General features: G+C 47.8%; 6 protein-coding genes across 6 annotated transcripts; 3 read left to right on the top strand and 3 right to left on the bottom strand. All coding sequences in view use genetic code 12, as the record gives it.

The window, feature by feature from the left end:
* Positions 1–1,737: 1,737 nt before the first annotated feature.
* On the bottom strand, positions 1,738–3,303 carry CJI96_0004215 (uncharacterized protein; the record flags this gene model as incomplete). The annotated part of the gene is made up of 1 exon (XM_029033876.2): positions 1,738–3,303. One exon carries the CDS (start codon positions 3,301–3,303, stop codon positions 1,738–1,740), a length of 1,566 nt encoding a protein of 521 aa, XP_028891439.2.
* A 2,222-nt stretch (positions 3,304–5,525) lies between these two features.
* On the top strand, positions 5,526–6,116 carry CJI96_0004216 (uncharacterized protein; the record flags this gene model as incomplete). The annotated part of the gene is made up of 1 exon (XM_029033875.2): positions 5,526–6,116. One exon carries the CDS (start codon positions 5,526–5,528, stop codon positions 6,114–6,116), a length of 591 nt encoding a protein of 196 aa, XP_028891438.1.
* Positions 6,117–10,888: 4,772 nt separating this feature from the next.
* CJI96_0004217 (uncharacterized protein) lies at positions 10,889–11,763 on the top strand (the record flags this gene model as incomplete). The annotated part of the gene is made up of 2 exons (XM_054702169.1): positions 10,889–11,206; positions 11,239–11,763. 2 exons carry the CDS (start codon positions 10,889–10,891, stop codon positions 11,761–11,763), a joined length of 843 nt encoding a protein of 280 aa, XP_054558144.1.
* Positions 11,764–12,241: 478 nt separating this feature from the next.
* CJI96_0004218 (uncharacterized protein) lies at positions 12,242–13,227 on the top strand (the record flags this gene model as incomplete). Its single annotated transcript, XM_054702170.1, has 2 exons — positions 12,242–13,118; positions 13,172–13,227. 2 exons carry the CDS (start codon positions 12,242–12,244, stop codon positions 13,225–13,227), a joined length of 933 nt encoding a protein of 310 aa, XP_054558145.1.
* Positions 13,228–13,230: 3 nt separating this feature from the next.
* CJI96_0004219 (mRNA splicing protein PRP28) lies at positions 13,231–14,910 on the bottom strand (the record flags this gene model as incomplete). Its single annotated transcript, XM_054702171.1, has 1 exon — positions 13,231–14,910. One exon carries the CDS (start codon positions 14,908–14,910, stop codon positions 13,231–13,233), a length of 1,680 nt encoding a protein of 559 aa, XP_054558146.1.
* Positions 14,911–15,250: 340 nt separating this feature from the next.
* CJI96_0004220 (uncharacterized protein) lies at positions 15,251–16,639 on the bottom strand (the record flags this gene model as incomplete). The annotated part of the gene is made up of 1 exon (XM_029033871.2): positions 15,251–16,639. The coding sequence occupies one exon, from the start codon at positions 16,637–16,639 to the stop codon at positions 15,251–15,253; it is 1,389 nt and encodes a 462-aa protein (XP_028891434.2).
* Between the last annotated feature and the right edge of the window lie 803 nt (positions 16,640–17,442).

The following is a 17,442-nucleotide window of genomic DNA, read 5'->3' on the forward strand; positions in this document are numbered from 1 at the left end:
GTAGTCAATTACGAACAGCAGTCTGTAGGGAAGTTGGACGCTGAGAGATGTTTAAGTGTAATCGTAAGAGGGTCTAATTTTGAAGCTTAATTGTTGATTATGACACTCAATTGAGTATCTCTGTTAAGTTTTCGCCAACCATCCAAGCCTAACTTGAGCTCCTCAATCAACATCTCTTTGACGTGCCAATGACATAGTAAATGCTTAAAACGAGCTTGCCTTCGATAGACATGAGCATCGTAAAAGCTATCAGAGGTAGTCAAGTCAGTTTTGGGAATTAAGTCTCCTTCAAGCCGATACTTCGAGTATTGCTTCGATTCCGTTAGTACCCTAGTGGTAGACAGTACTGCTAAGTGTCTAACATTTTTGACTCGACTAGCCAATTAGCAAAGTCCACAAAAGGTTTTTTGGTAATGCACATACATGAAGGTCAAAAAGAAGCTGAGTGTTACCAACAAGGTAGCGTGGCTGCTTCTGGCGCCTTTGTAGCAATGTTCTCAGTACGGAATGGCTGCGAAATAGTGGCAGCTAAGGGAATGGGCAGCAGAATGAACGTTATTTTGGCTTCACCGCTCCGAGACAAATTGTCACAGTTCTCACTCAGATCTGGCCATTGACTTCTTGTAATTCTCAAGCTTTCATATGGATAACTGCTTTGGGCTGAATCGATGAGGAAGGAAAGAAGGTGATTTCAATGCGTTGGGGTGCTGAAAGTTCAAGAAGCGGAGAGAACACATTTGTACTTCAATTAATCAAATCGACAAGTTGGCTTCCACCTCATGTTATGGTGACCAAGTTGTGAGAGTCCTCTGAATGTATTCTTCACTTGTTGGTGTAAGAGAGTGGCTGTAATAAATTCCGTTGATCTACGTATGTCCACGGAATATTGATGACTGAACCTTAGTAGTACCAGCAACGTAGCCTGATTTAGCGAGCAGTCAAGAAACTCTTTTTCAAATATTTAAATCTGTCCACCAAGAGATGGCACCTTGTTATGTTCCATATGTGGATTTCGCATCTTCTCTGTAATCACACTCAGTGTATACATATTTGTGGTGATACGCTCCGTTGCAAGTCAGCTAAATTCAAATTTCAATGATAAATCGCATAGAATTCGAAATTAGCTTGAGAGACTTCCACTTTAGACAATCATGGATGATTATACAACCTCATGGATGACTGCAAACTGATAGCTTCCTTGACCTTTGTGGCCCGCTTGTCTACGCTGCCTCTTCTACACCAATATCGTGGTTTCATCGTGAAATCATGCTATTCTGTACCCAAAGACCTATAAATCCATTAGGATGCTAATCTGTTTAAAGCTTGGTGGTGTTGCACGAGGCACACTGGCAAGAGGATCCACACTTGCACGATGCACCGCAGCAGTTTTTCTTAGGCTTGTTCTCCTTGGCGGCGGTGTCGTTCTTGACCACACTAGGGGACTTCGTTGAGCAGCACATGAAGAAAAGTGGTGTACTCCTCAATGGTTTTGTGCTGATTCACTTCCTTATATACCACTGCGGGTAGATAATCGAGCGCTAACTTGGAGATGCGCCTGCTGCCTGATTAGGCATGTCCACGCGGTAGCCGATGCCACCTACTCGATCTGGTCTGGGGTGATTACTGATAAATGATTGATACTCTGCCAATGATAATTCATGATCGTTATTTGATGCCATATAAAAGTTTATCCCGTATAAATGTCGCTTGTCCCCTTGAAGTGTACCTGCCCTTCCACTATAGACGATACACAAAGTAGGGACTTTTATCGCCCATCTTGATAAGCTCTTCAGGAGGCACATCGTCGTATTTACCCTGAGCTACTTCTCGCCGTCTCTTCCTGTTACAGTACATGTATCCTGATACAGCTATCAAGCTGAACAAGAGTCCCATGACGGCAAAACCTAAGCACAAGGCGTGGCCCAAGTTATACTGGGGCGCATCCTGTTGCCTGTAGAAATTCGACGAGAAAGCACCACTGAAGTTGCCGAGCCCAATTTGAAACGCCATGCCAATAGCTCTTTTGTAGGACCCAGCTAAGTTATTCGAAAGCCAGATCACTACTAGAGGGTACGCTGCGCACCCAATGCCAATGACGTACATGGCAGCATACTGAGATCCAGGATTGGTGATGGTGTTGAAGCCTAGCAACACGCTGAAACCAGTGACAATACACAAAATGTCGAAGATCATGAACGGTGCTCGAAGCCCTACCCGGTCTGAGAGCCACGCCTGAAAAACACACCACCCGGAAGCCAAAGCGTACACGGGGACGCCCAAAAGTTGAGCCTCGGTTGACGTGCAACCTAAGCTGTAGATGATGGTGGGCCCGAAAAGGGACATGGCGTAGAGTGGAACAAGAGTCCCGTAGCAGATCATGAGCTGAGTCCAGGACTGCCAATCCTTGAGCACTGCCCATACTTGGGACTTGTCAGTAGCATTATCTTCACCTAGAGACTTTTCGGGAACAGCAGTGGCCACGATTTTCATGTTCTCCGCGTTGGACGAGTGCTTGATTTTGTGGGTGATGAAGCGGCGTTCCTTGGGTGTAAGAAAACTGCTTTCGTCTGGGTACATGGGGAAGTACACATACGACACTAGCGCAAACACAAAGGTGAGCAACCCTTCGATGATAAAGATCCACCTCCACCCCTCGTACCCTCCAATGCCTCTCATCTGAGAAAGGCCTGCGGCCAAAAGGCCCGAAAAGGCCCCTGCCAATGTGGCAGCACTGAAGAAGATCGCCTGTCTCACAAGGATCTCCAGCTTCAGGTAGTATCTGGATAACATGTACGAGATGCCAGGAAAAAGAGGAGCCTCAAAGATCCCCAAAAGCGCTCTGGTGGCCAAGAGCTGCTTGTAGTTGTTCACAGTACCCATGAGCGTCATTACAATCGACCACAACAACATGGTGGTGGAGATGTACCACCTAGGCTTCACATTGTGCAACACCATGTTAGAGGGCACCTCCAACGCCGAGTAGAAAATGAAGAAAATCGTCAAGCACATGTTGAACTGGTTCCCCACGAGATTCAAGTCCTCTGTCAAGCCCTCAATCTTAGCGTTGCCGATGTTGCCTCTGTCGAGAAAGCTGAGCAAGTAGAGGATGGTGAAGAGTGGTAAAAGACGAAGGTCAAGTTTCCTTAGCAACTTCTTCTGGTCGATATCTGAGAAATCCTCTTCGTCCAAGTCCTCAGGACTGTTCACCGAGGCCTCTTCGGCGATGTAGATTTGTTCGTCTGTAGAGGTGGCGTCCTCTGTAGATGCTGCTTCCACGGTTACAATAGGCTCTTTAATTGGCATTTGGAGAAGCTTTTGGTGCTGCTGATACAGCAAACCTACCACACTTTATATACGTGGATTTGGCAAAAGCATCTTACTGAGCAGACTCGTAATTCTTTGAGGAGAAGATCTTGGTGATGTGCTTTGTGGTAGGGGTGGAATTCTTACCTCCTGAGTGGGTGATAGCTCCGGAGGGTGGGGGTGGTTGAAATGGTTGCAAAATACTCTTGCAGAATGAGAACAACAAGCGCAAAGGGCTCATAATGGCACCAAAAACTGCCAGATTTTTGGGACTTGTCAAGGTAACGCTCGACTTAGTCATATTGAAGGATCCACTGACAAATTTCCTTTTACTAGCATTCTTAATATCGACCTTTAGTTGGTTGGCGGCTCTAGGTGGAGGGGAGGCGATGCCAAGCTGTGGGGATTTCTCGTTCTCGTAACAAGCAAAGGCAACTTTAGGAGAGAGCAGCAAGAGAACAAATGGGCCAAGATAAGGCCATTAGGTGATTTCAAGGCGGGTTTTGGGTGTTTGGGTGTTTCAATATGGAATAGTTGTTGGAGGCTCACCTGATAGACCCTTGCTTGAGCATTGTGCGATGGTAGCACGGCCTCAATAATCAAAAAACAACACAATGGACAACTAGATCTTTCTAGATGTAAGAAAGCTCGGACTTCGACACGGCTGAGCGTGCATAAAGCACTAGAATTGGCATTCACTGAGGAGAAAGCTTTGAAGTGTTGATTGTGTTAGCGGCAATTCCGCAGTGGGAGATATTCCACCCCCCACACAACCCCCCACACTTCCTAGTGGACCAGGAGATAAGTGAAGTTGGGTATTACTGTTGATGCTGTCGACTGGTGTTTTGGAGGTTTGGGCGTGATACTCATACCAGTGCCCAGTTCCAAAGATCTGGTGTCGATGCTGACGTAAGCATGTGTCCGGCAACGCTGATACTACATGGAGCCCTTCTAGGGATCAATTGCTTAGCTAGGTGAAATTCAGTTACGAAGCACTAGTTCCCGGATCTTTGCTGGTCCATGGAGGATGTGGTCCCATAGCCCAATCCCACAATGTCTAGCTTTTGAAGAAGTGGTCGGATGAGCGGTAGCTTGTAGCCCCTCTGAGGGGAGTAAGACTGCCAACAGATCCTATTGGTCGCCTCGTAACTTTGCAAATGAACCATTTGGGCCAAGAATAATGGATAAGGCCATTGATGGAGGTAATCAAAGGCTATCAATTTGCTCAACGTCTGTTTGGTAGAAAAAAGGTGTTCATAGTCTAATTGGGAGAAACAAGGGCCCAAAATATACCCGGAGACCCCTCCAGCGCAAACTGAGCCAGCCCTCCATAGGAACACTGTGTAGTAAAGTATGCTTTACCAATGTGTTAGTAACTGAAAGAATTGACTAAAATCCCAGTCAATGTTTAAAATAGTAGAAACATAATAAGAGTACCTTCTTAAGAAGGAGAATCTGGAGAGCGTGCGTAGGAAAGAGAACTCCACACAAGTTTCTAGACAGCCTCGCCAACAGTAAATAATCTGCTAGTGTCCATCAATACTAGGCCTTAAACAAGCCTACTTTTCACGAGATGTCTGTGAGGCGTCCTGTTCACCAAAATTCACCGTGACTACTTTGCCCTTTCCAATAATTTCCCGCTAAGTTATTCCCCATTCTCCACCGTTGCCAAGCACTTGGCCGCTCGCTTGCTCAACTATAATTATCAACACCCCAGCTCCACCAACTCCTCAGCTTCGCCAAACGGCTGCAAATGACCAGAGGCTCAGCACCGTCATATTGCACAATCCCCTGTCACTCGTTTAAATGACCCCGGGGCTCAGCATGCACCGAACTGTGGGTAGTGTATCACATGACCACAAGGGCCCTTGTCGATTATTCACGTCATTTTCCATTTTTCACATTTTTCACCCTGACAGGTGCACCATCCAACCGTACAACTCCCATTGTGTTTTCTTTTTTTCCATGAACAATCGCCTCCTCGCCCGTTCCCCTTGCTGCCCCTATTACGGGATTGAGGCGGGCTGAGGTTGCGACTCGCGTTCTCACGCACGCTTTATACAGCGTTTCCACGCTTCTCATGCTTCCCGGGGCGCGGTCGGTACGCTATATATATGTGGGGTGTAGCAACCGAAGCAGCCGACATCAACACTTCAACACCCTACACTTTTCCCTTTTTTGTTCAAACTATCCAAAAACACTTTTAAACTTCTACTTTCATTATGGCTGATATTGGTTCTGCAATTGGCGGTGTCATCAACACCCTCACTTCTGGCGCTGTTGGCGCCGCCACCGCCATCACCGGCAACGCCGTCTCTATTGGTGAACAAATTACCTCCAGAGGTGGCCAGTTTGCCTCGGACGTGACTTCGGGCGCCGTGGGTGCCTTTGATACCGTGACTTCAGGTGCTGTGGGCGCATTCGACACTGTTACTTCGGGCGCAGTTTCTGAGGCCAACGCCATCACTTCTCGTGCTGGCTCTGTTGCTTCAAAAGTCACCTCGGCCGGTGGCTCAGGCGTTTCGAGCGCCGTCAGCGACCTTTCGTCGCTTAACTCCCAGCTCGATTCTTTGAGCAGTTCTGTTGGCTCTATTACTAGTGCGTCGGGCAGTGGCTCTTCCAAGAGCTCTGGCTCGGCTTCGAAATCTGGTTCGGCTAGCAAATCTGGCAGCTCTAGCAAATCCGGCAGCGCTACCTCGGGAAGTAGCTCTACATCAGGCGGTGCTGCTGCTGGGCTTGACGTTTCGGGCTCGTGGAAGAAGAGCGCCGCTGTGGCTGCTCTTGTGGGTGTATCCTTCATGCTTTCCTTGTAGGCGCCTGATTAGCTTGGTGGAAGCGTCGAAACACTAGATATGAACAAAAAATGCTGTTTCTTGTATACGGTTAAATTGACAATGACTGACTGAATTGTAGTATAAGCTGATATGCTTCGTATATTGTCTTTGCCTTTGCGGCTGTTTGGTGAAGCCACCAATGTGAGATCGCTCTGGGAATCTCATGAGCCACCCTTCAAAGCCTAGGCGCCATTAAAGTACGAGCCCAGGTCTCAGCAGCGGAACTTTGCAAACCCACAGAAGTGTATAGCGGAGCCAACTCTGGTCTGAAGGTTGAGCCTCTCTTGATGTCAGCATTCTCCTCCAAATAGATCAGGGTGGACTTTTTCAAAACATAAATGGAACCTCAACCATCTTGGCTTCTCTTAAAGTGGCAGTAGGCAAGTTGAAACGAGGCACTCATCTCGGTAGGCTGACCAAGAAGTTGCTGAGTCTGGGTGTTTTTATGATACTTCAATCCAGCGTTAATAAAGTAGCTTTTCATTGTGTACATTAAAGCTGCCTCAATGTATATGTGGGCAATTCTCTGGAGAAGACGTTTGTTGTCACTTTCTCAAGCGGAAGTGGGAGCTCCTTTCCTAACTTTTAGACTTTTACTGGTCGAGCATCGTTCTTAAACGTATTTTAATGAAAAAGGGACCGGCTTTGTAGAGTTACGTGTTGTTATCTCGAACGCACAGTGAAAGCTTCTACGAAAAGGCAACTTGAATGTCTTGAAGCGATAAAAGGAAAGTGGTACTGTAGCAGTAACGGCTACCACTGCACACGAAGCATCCTTAACTCCCTAGACCATTACTCTAAGAGAGCCAATTGAATTATTTTTGAAATTCAAGTATCAACATCATCTGATATGGAGAGACTTTCGATCAGAACTGTGCATTTTTTGGATTATGAAAACAAGCAGCGAGCGAGCGAAATTTTGATCCTAAAAAACCCCTCTGTAAGTAAATCCACTAATGAATTATATTCAAAAACTTCGACTCCAGATCACTTTCTGTACCACTATTTGCGACCACTTTGTGGGAATATAAATACCACCCATTTCGCACTTCCCCAGATTTCTCTCTAGGGCCCACTCTTCTTCTTCTTAGGAACTCTAAACCACCCACACAGATCATTTAATCTCTGAACTCTCTCCTGCTCTACTGCCGACAGCGGCGAGCACACTGCTTTGTTCATCATGATTCTTTTGTCGTTGGCGTTTCGGGAAAACGACGCTGGTGCTGATTCCCAGAACGCCGAGCGACTGCTGCTGAGAAGTAGTAGACCACAGCACACATGACTCTACGAGATTCTTTTGGCGGCCGCGCCACCGCTGGAGATCAACTTAGTAGCGAATCGTGCTGGAGAGCTGTTCTATGGACTTGTTCTTGATGTGGGAGGGTTGAGTGACTTATGAGAGTGAAGAGGGTGCCTTTTGCGCTTTTGGTTGTGGAGAGGTCGGATTTTTCTCGCTTGACTGATTTATATCTCGACTTGCACGAGTTCACTGTGAATTACAGGGCCAGAGTGTTTCGCAGGGCGCCTGATCACCGCTTTGTTGAGATACTGGCTGAGTGCAACGTGAAGATGAAGTGAATTTTCGTCTTTCGCTGTCTTTCAGCGCTGTAAAAGACATGGTCTCTTTGTTGCAGTTAGAGATGGAGGATAAAGCCGGGTTTAGAGTACAAGTATATAGATATCGTTTTTCACTTATGGGAACTCTACCACTGGTTCCGCCATCTCAGAATGTTGCTTCGTGCGTTCTGGGATTACGACTTACACGATAAACTTTACCTGTTGTCTTCTTGTTGGAAAACGCGTCTGGCATCTCGTTTCAGTGCTGGTCGTGTTGTGTCTTTAAATGGTCATGAAACGGATCTTCAAGAGGGTGTTACAGCGCATCCTCTGCTCTTTGGAGCGCTCTTGTGCTTGAGTTATCATGCTTGTGCAAGTAAGGTTGCAAATGATAGTCAAGTGGAGGGAGTCTCACAGTCGGGCTCCCAAAATCACCCTGTTTTCGATTTTAAACCCTTTTTTTCTGTTAAGCAAGTCTCACACTTATCTCAAATTTGTGCGAGCCCTCAGAGAAGCCTGACCAGCGAATCTGTTACATCTGTTCCTCAGACTTGTGATACTGGGTCAAACATACTGACTCAGCTATTATATTGTTTGGGTGAACCCCATGCCAAATTCCATTGTGTTTGGCGTGTGGTATCGCTGACACGATGGATGTGGGGTATTGCAACCAAGCCCCACGCCATACATTTTTCCTTATTTAACAAAAAAAAATAAAAAGAAAGAAAGAAAGAAAGAAAGAAAATAGAGGACCTTGTTGCTTTTCCACCTCTGCGGATTTGCTTTTTTGTCGCTGTCGGGTCATTTGGTGATACCAATTCTATAATTCTCAAGTATATACAAGTGTACGTTGTACGTTGTTCATCACCAAGAACCTATGTACGTGGAACTACGTAGGTGATAAATGTATGTGATGACTCTGAGTCACTCGAGTCAGCCCATGTCCCTAAACGGTATCATTTCCAAGCGCCTAATTTTCATCCGTCGGAATAGCTGTTTTTAAAAACCACAACTATATGGTCAAACTGTACGTGCACGCGTTAAGTTTGGCCCATGCGTGTGAATTTTGTTGGCTCTTGTGGCTGACGGGATCCTTTTGGCCGCAATTAAGAAGAGTAGTCATAAAGGCCGTCGATGAAGCAACATTTGCAGCCATTCATGTGACGTTATATTTGAAACATCAAAAGATGTAAGGAACAATGGAGGACTAATATTTGAATGAACCTGGTAGTCAGGAAGGCTTTGAGTGGTTCACTTCAGGAAATTACTGTTGGTGTTACGTAGATGAGACCATTATGGCAGCGTATCTTACCAGCTCTTGTGCAACGATACATGGCTGGAGTATCTAACACATTCAAAGAAGTCGGAAATTTGACCATGCACCCTACTATCAAATAATTGAGCCGGTCTTGAAGTAGTCTGTTGGCATGAGAAGGGTGGCATTTCTACACGCTGTCGATCGTCTGAACGAACCCGTTCTGAGTTCACAAAGCCTAAAGTTGAATTCTCTACGTGCTTGAGGTTGGGGTGAGTTGATCATACTAGCCTGAGTGACCAATGAAGCACCTCCAACATCTTTAATCTTCAATAGCCGATAACTGCACACGTTGACAATCTGTGCCATTCTTCCACACCAGTAAATACGCCACCTTAGGCAAAAAAAAATAAAAAAAAATAAAAAAAATAAAAGCAAAGCCAATACCCACCGTCAAAGTCGCCAAGTGAACCTTTCGTGAACCGCGGATACATCGCCTAGAACTTTTGACTTCACGACCACTACGCAGCCGCCATACTTCGTTTCCAGCTCTTGTGCCAAGATCAAGCACCCGCTAAAGTTATCCAGAACCCCGTTGAGCTAGCGACACGCCCACACAAACCGTGGCAGAGTCAGCAGTGAATTCGGTAGACCGCTTGGTGAGCTCTGAATGTAATTTACCGCATTGGGCAACCAACGTCAACACCGAAAGGCTGCCTCGAAAAAACCCACCAACTCGTCAACGCCGCCACCGCAAAACGCCAAACACCAACGCCCACGCCGCTCTTTCGAAGCCCACTCCCCAGCACCGTGTTTCCATTCTCCAGCCCGACCTCCTCAGCCCATTTGCCCAGTTTGCAGCCATTGAGGTCCTCTGGCGCGAAGTACCTTAGGTACCTGAAGTACCTGCATTGCTAAAGGGAAAAGAAAAAAAAATAGACGGTCTCCTACTCCACGCAGCGAAAACACAAACAGCGCCAGTCACATAGCCAGCGGCCCCAGTGCGCACATTAACCCTCCACAGTTGCGCAAAAGGAACCCAGTTTGCACAAACCCACGCTCAGTTTGCACATTACGTGGAATCCGCCTGAAATCTCTCCAACAGCCAATGGTCTCTGTATGTTGAAGCCAAGCCAACGAGGCAGTGACGCTGGTGCCATGGAGGACCAGCGGTAGTTTCAGAACCCTGGGCCACGCTTGCGCCAGAGACCTGCCAGAGGTTCTTGACAGAAACATCGCGGGCCGAGGGTCGCTGGGGGGAACCCGAGAATCCCAGCTTTCCAGGTGAAGAAAACTTTTTGATAAAAATCTTTCAAGTTCCTGAGCTTCCCACATCCCCTCTTATTCTTAATTTGTTTCGTCATTTGTCTTTTTGTCATTTGTCTCTTTCTTTTCACACCTCAATCCTTTGTTAAAGTTTCGTGGTCGCACCGCCTGGCAAGCGCTCTGTTTACGCGCGCCGGGAAAAGAATCTTTTTTCTGGCGCCAGAATGATTCCTCTGTTCCTTCCCCTGCGCCAACCGCTCGCGCCAGGCTAAATTGACAGGCCTAGCGACAGGACCTTTGGTGCCAGGAGCGAGAACTTAGCAAATTTGCGGGTTGAGCTGGGGATTTTTTTTCCCATACCAAGTGCCGCTCAATGACTCTGGCAATCACATGATCTCCCTCTCTTCCTTCCTCTATCCAAGCCCTCGGGCCAGTGATATTTTTAGTTTGTTTGCCTGTCCCCTGGTTGCTGCTAGGCTGTGCGTGCAGGACGTCGATTTGCAGCCATTTCGTTACACAGTCTTCAGTGGCTGCGAATTCTCCTATCCCAGGCCTCATCAAAAGGCTATATAAGGTGGTTGATTTCCTCCTCTGCCTTTTGTTTTTTTTCCTCTTCTTTTCTTTCTCATCTTGATTCAAGACTTTCACTTTATCTCCAACTTAATTTCACATAATGGGCTTTAACGCTATCCACTACGCTGTCTCTGACGCTGCTGCCGGTGCCCCAGGTGCTGCTGGTGCTGCTGGTGCCTCTGTCGCTACTGCTGCTGCTTCTGCTGCTGGTGGTGCTGGCGACGCTGCTGCCTCTGACCTTCCTGCTGTTGGAGGCGCTGCCACTGAAGGCGCTGGCGCCGCCGCCTCTGATGCTGGTGCTGCCGCCTCTGGCGCTACTGGTGCTGCTGCTGACGCTGCTTCTCAGGCTACTACTGCTGCTGCCTCGTTGCTTGGGGCCTCTGGTGCTGCTGCCTCTGGTGCTGCTGCTGCTACTCTGGTGCGGGTGCCGCTGCTTCTGGCGCCGCTGAGGCAGGTGCTTCTGGTGCTTCTGGCGCCGCTGAGGCAGGTGCCTCTGGTGCTTCTGCCGCCACTGAAGCCGCTGGTTCGGGTGCTGCTGCTGCCTCTGGCGCTGGCGCCTCTGCTACATCGGGTGCCGCTGGCGCTGCTGCTTCTGGCGCTAGTGCTGCTGAGTCTGGCGCTGCCTCTGGTGCCTCGGACGCTGCTGGCGGCATTGCCACTCTTTCTGACTCTGAGGCCTCGGGCTCTGCTTCTGAATCTGGCGGTGCCTCTGCCTCTGAATCTGGCGGTGCCTCTGCCTCTGAATCCGGCTCGGGCTCCGGCTCGGGCTCCAGCGGTTCTGCTTCGGCCTCTGGCTCTGGTTCCAAGTCTGGCTCGAGTGCTTCTGGCTCTTCTTCTGGTTCTGGTTCTAGCTCTTCGGGCTCTGGCTCAGGCAGCCCTGACTCTGGTGCTGCCGCTATGTTCGAGCAGGGCTCGTGGAAGAAGGGTGCCGCCGTGATGGCCATTGTCGGCTTCTCTTTCGTTTTCAACTTGTAAAGGTGACACAAAATGTATGCTTATAAGCCGGTCTTCGATACATAATAATTAACAGGGTTTAGATTGCACATTTGTAGTGGCCAGCCTGAGAGACGAAAATTGATCGAAATAACAGCTCGCCAGTCACAGATGGTCAGTTGAGTACATTGTAGAAATCTTTAAGGCAGCTTCTTTTTCTGATGTTTATTTTAACTGTCCACATTTCTAGTACGCTCTCAGTATCATTTCGCAGCCAAACGGTACAGCCAGTATACCAACACCAGAAGCTATCCTTACACAAACAGTAGAACACATCAGTAACATTAATGGCTCAGGAGCAGGACCAAGAACACCATGGTACCTTCGCCTGTTACCTACTTCTCCTCTCCAATCTGCTGTGATATTACCTCCACTCTCCACTGGTGACCTGCACCCAAGGAGATGACCATCACCAACATCTACCTAGTCAACATCTTCTTCCATCCATAACACGCTTGCTATGAAGTATGCCCGACTTCAGGTCGATCCAGACGACGTGCCTGACGACGATAGACCGCCACAGACTGGCCATACTTTCAATATATGGTACTTGCAATGGGCAGGAGGAGACAGGTCTTTGAGAAACAGTGTGAAGCTGAAATACAGAGTCAACATTGCTGAGGACTCGGGAGAAACTCAGGCTAAGCGTGGCTCCCCAATATGCTTATTCTTTGCCCGAGGGTGCTGCTACAAGGGCGCCAAGTGCCCTTATTTGCACAGGCTACCGAAGGAGACCGACAACGTCATCCCCACGAAAGACTGTTTTGGCAGGGACAAAACGGCCGACTATAAGGATGACATGAGCGGCGTGGGGCTGTTCAACAAGGTGAACCGGACGTTGTTTGTCAGTGGGCTTCATGTAAATGACGACTTGGATGAACAGCTCTCGACGCACTTTGGAGAGTTCGGCTCGGTAGATTCGATCAGAGTGTTGCCGAGCAAAATGTGTGCATTTGTCAGGTTCAAGTTTGAACTGGAGGCGCAATTTGCGAAGGAGGCCATGGACTGCCAGAGCTTGAACGGGAATGACGTCTTGTCTGTGAGATGGGCCAACGAGGACCCTAATCCGAACGCACAGCAGCTGGCGAAACGAGATATCGAGAATGCGGCGCTAGAAACAGTGAAGAAGTTGCTCAAGGAGGAACCAAGGGCCAAGAAACCGAAAAAGAGTGCACCCAAAACCGAAAGTTTAAAAAAAGCTGTTTCTGAAGAAAAGCAAGATAAACAACTCGATGCCGTTAAGGACAGTCAAGAAGTTGTCGACGAGGACGAACAATCTACGCTTCTAGGATCTGCTAGACTTGCTGCACTTAATAGGCTCCTGAGTGAAACGAAGGGTAAGGATTCTCCTATACGAGCTGAGATAGCCGACAAAGAGAACGCTGCTCAGCAGGTATCTCAAAACACATCCAATGCCTTCTTCGCAGGATATGGAAGCAGCGATGAGGACTAGATGGCAGCTGAAAACCTCGTGGCCTCTCTCAACCAATCTGGAACCTTCTTGCCTCCCCTGCTCAAGAATTTCTTGAGGTCTATAAACGTGTCCCTGTCGCCATCATCTACGAACGTGTAGCTTTCACCGTGTTCCCCAGCACGCCCTGTTCGGCCGATTCTGTGAATGTACTCCTCGAACTTGTTGCTCATCTGGAAGTTCACCACTAGTGATACATGGGGAATGTCTATACCTCTGGCGGCTACATCCGTAGCAATTAGAATGGAGGCAGACCTTGAGCGGAACTTTTCGATGGCGGCTTCTCTGGCCTCTTGGCTCTTGGATCCATGAATAGTCACCACGCTCTTGAAGCTCTTCTCCGCCAAGTCCTCCGCTAGCAGCTCAACAACTCTTTTGAAGTTTGCAAAAATAATAACGGAGAAGTTGGGTGACCTTTTGTGCCTCTCCAAGACTTGCACGAGTCGCGTGAGCCTGTTAGCGTCAACCTCCTGCTTATCTCCAGGGGCTGGTCCCATGTACTCGAAGTTTTGGTCAATGGTATCGACAAGCTCGTTGGCGCTACCCACAAAGAGATAAGCCGGGTCTTGCAAATAGTTCTTCGTCAATCTCTCTATTGTTGGAGTGATGGTGGCAGTGAACATGACGGTGTTTCGCTTTTGAATCCGCAAGATCCTCAGATCAATGCTGCTACTCAATTGTTCACTGGTTGGTAGGTAGTTGAGGATCTGGTTAAGAGACTTCTCAAACCCCATATCTATCATCTTGTCTGCTTCGTCCATGGTGACGTTGTAACATTTGCTCAAGTTGATTATACCTCGCTCTAGCGAGTCCACGAGTCTTCCAGGCGTCGCCACAACGATATGAACACCATTTCTAAGGGAGTGAATGGTCTCCTCATACTTGTGGCCTCCAATCACAGTCACCACAGATAATCCTAATTCATCAGTGAATTTCTGAGTCTCCTTAGCAATCTGAAGCGCCAATTCCCTAGTAGGCGCCAAAATGAGCCCCAACGCCCTGTTGGTATTAGCTTCTTGAGTATGTTCATGTTTCATGTACTCTGGTTCGATGCCCAAAATGTACGATAGAAGAGGAATCACAAAAGCCAACGTCTTACCCGAGCCTGTCTCTGCTACCCCGACCACGTCACGGTTTCGTAGCACCAACGGTAGCGATGCTCGTTGAATCGGCGTAGGCTCCTGGTATCGAAGCTTGTTTTGAATAATATCTAACACCTTCTTAGGTATAAGAGGGTCCTCATGCCAGAACCGTAGCGGGTTTCCAATATTGTCTCCTTTGCTAGAGATGTTATAGTCATCTTTAAAGATTCTCCAGTCTCTAGCAGTCATTTCTTGTAGTGGTTTCTGTGACCAGTGTTTTTCAGGAATTGAGTTCACCACAGGCCTGGTTTCCTCAAGCGTCACAAGCGGCTCATACCCGTTGGACGTGTCGTCTTCCTCGTCCCAGTCAAACTTGTACTTGGGCGTTTTTTTCTGCTTCTTCTCCTCTGGTTGAGAATATGCCTCTGCCTCTTCACCTGTTCTTTTCTTAATTGTGGGAGCTGTGGTCACTGTCTTTTTCTTCAATTGCTGTCGCTGTTTCTTTGTGAGGAACTTGGGCCTCCCATTTTCTTCACTCTGCTTGATCAAGTCTTCAACGGACACTGGGCGAGACATGATGAGGGTTATAATTGAGATGGAGTTGAAGCTGAGCGCGAATGTATGGGCAAAATATGAAAAGATTATGGAAGATCGAAGAAGAACTTATGGAGAAAAAATAGGTGGAAATGGGCTGTATTTACAAATTTTTTTGGAGTTGGAGTAACGCACATGCCTTTTACCTTTTGCTTGAGTATAGTGTATTCTGAGAGTTTACTTCAATGGCCCAGTAGGCAATGGCCGACATGGCTGCGAAAGGTAAGTGCTTCTTAGGTTGCTTAAATTCCAACTTTGACTATTTCAAATACGCCTTTTACGATAAGAAAGCTCCTTTCTTAAACACAATCACGATCGTCTTTCAACTGCGTGACCGACGGTGAGCAAATGTAACCACAAGAATGAGAACCACAAGGCTCAACGCAAGCGGACCGGTCACACCAAACGTACTGCCATAGCATTTCGATCCCTTGGTGCAAATGAGGCTACCACGCTCCATCTCGGACTGCTTATCGTAATTGTACCCAAAGAACTTGGTGAAAACGGTAAGCCCCGGGACAGTGGACGAGTACATGATACCCCAGAGGAACGAGTAGTTCTTCATTGAGAATAAGTCTGATATGATTGCTGGCAATGTGGTGAAGCCAAACCCGTAGGCGTAGCCTATGATGGCAGAAATAAACGCCAACTTCACGTTGCACAGCCAGAGCAGCAGCGAGTGGCGGTCAATAGGGTATATCAATGCTGAGTGGCCAGCACCCATAAGCAATAATGCGAGCACAAGAACCGAATGACGAGTCCACCCGTGCTTGTTCACCAAGAAGTCACCAAAGGGGCCAGAGGAAAGACGGCCAGTAAATGAGCCAATTGCAATAAGGGAAACATGAATGGCTTGGAGGGAGTCAAGCGAGGGTAGATCAGACGTCGTTTCAACCGTAGCATGGGTAAAATAATAATGAACAGCCTTAAGGATGTAACCCACGGTGTAGATGTACATCTGCCCAAGACCCTGGAAGATTGCGATCAAGGCAAAGTGAGCCCAGAACACCCGATGTGTGAGGCACTCCGCAAGTTCAAGGTGGTGGTACCAGCCAGAAGTGTGTTGTTCTGGAGGCATTCTCGCTGGCTCTCCAACGGGGCCCTCTGCCTCGTTCAAGAGCTCTGCGTACTCAAAGGTAATAATCTTTTCCTCGTGGCCAGGAACCCTTATGAATATCACGCCTGCAAGCTGCATGAAAAAGGCAGACCCTGACAAGAATAACAAAAAGGGTCCGACTTCCCCATGTAAAATATGAGTAAACACAAAAGAGTATAACAAGCTGGCTATGGCAAACAGAGCAATGGGGATGCTCTGGGCCAGGCCCTTGTATCTTGAAGAGGTCAACGTGACAGCTTTGATCGCAGCAAAGTAGCTTGCGGTAGATCCAGCGCCCACGAGGAACATCAGCAAGATAAGCATCCACGAAGCAGCTTCTTCGCCCAACAAGTAAAGCTGATGGACCCAAAAGTAGCCACCTGCGACAAGAATCCACCCACCAAGCATTGGAAACAACGATCCAAACGTATCGGTTATATAACCGCCACCCAAACCGCCCAAGGCAGAGCCCACAGTGACGGCAATGTTCAAGTTGGCCGCCTGCGACAGGTCCAAGTGACATTGATGGGCAAGCTGGGGCCCATAGATGGAGTAGGCAAACATAGCGCCTGAAGAAAGACCCACGGGCACCGAGGCCGCAATCACCAGAGACATTTTGTAGGTGAAGTGGTTAAGTGGTGATTTGATTGTGGATGCGGAATAGATATCGGCACTGACTCTGAATGAGAGGAGTCAACAGGTCCCGGAGGGAGTCAGCCGGAGGCGAGGAATAAATAAGCAAGGCAGGCGTTCAGTAGCGATTGAATCGATTTGTCGTTGAAGCTGCTCAGACGATGTGGGACGTGAAAAAGTAGTTGGCACCTCTTATCTATATTTGATATAGCGCGCTTGGAGAGATTTGAAAGTGTGGAGGCTCCAAAAATTGGGTAGCATTCACACTATGGAAGTGAACGAGAGGAACATGGCCGAAGAGCCCTAAATACGTCGGTTTAGATTTTTTCAAAGATTCTATTCTTGTTCTTCGGTGACTGCAAATAGGTGCTTCCAGTTGCAGAGGACAATTGCAAAAGAAACGGAATTGTGAGCGAAAACGCCGAGGGAAGGCGTTCACCTACATTACGTCAGGCACAGTCAGAAATGTTTGAAGAAATTTGTCAGATTGAGGTATTCAACGAAAAGACACCGCCAAATCCAAGGCAGGTTCATCAAAGAAGCCAGGATCTACTTAGTTGGCAGACATGAATCACTTCAGGAGCTTTTCGCAGCCATTCTATCAATACTCCCCTGTACTTAAAAATAACTTCGTCGTCTTTATGGAAAAATTTGACAGGTGGTCGCTGAATTGACCTTGGCAGAGGCCTGGAAGAGCATTTTCAGAATGCATTAGGTTCCACTGGCTAACATCATGTAATATTGAAGGAAAGAGAACGAGGTCTATATTCCCGAAAGGTAAAAAA

Source organism: Candidozyma auris, chromosome 4, assembly GCF_003013715.1.
Source record: "Candidozyma auris chromosome 4, complete sequence".
NCBI classification, from domain to species: Eukaryota; Fungi; Ascomycota; class Pichiomycetes; order Serinales; family Metschnikowiaceae; genus Candidozyma; species Candidozyma auris.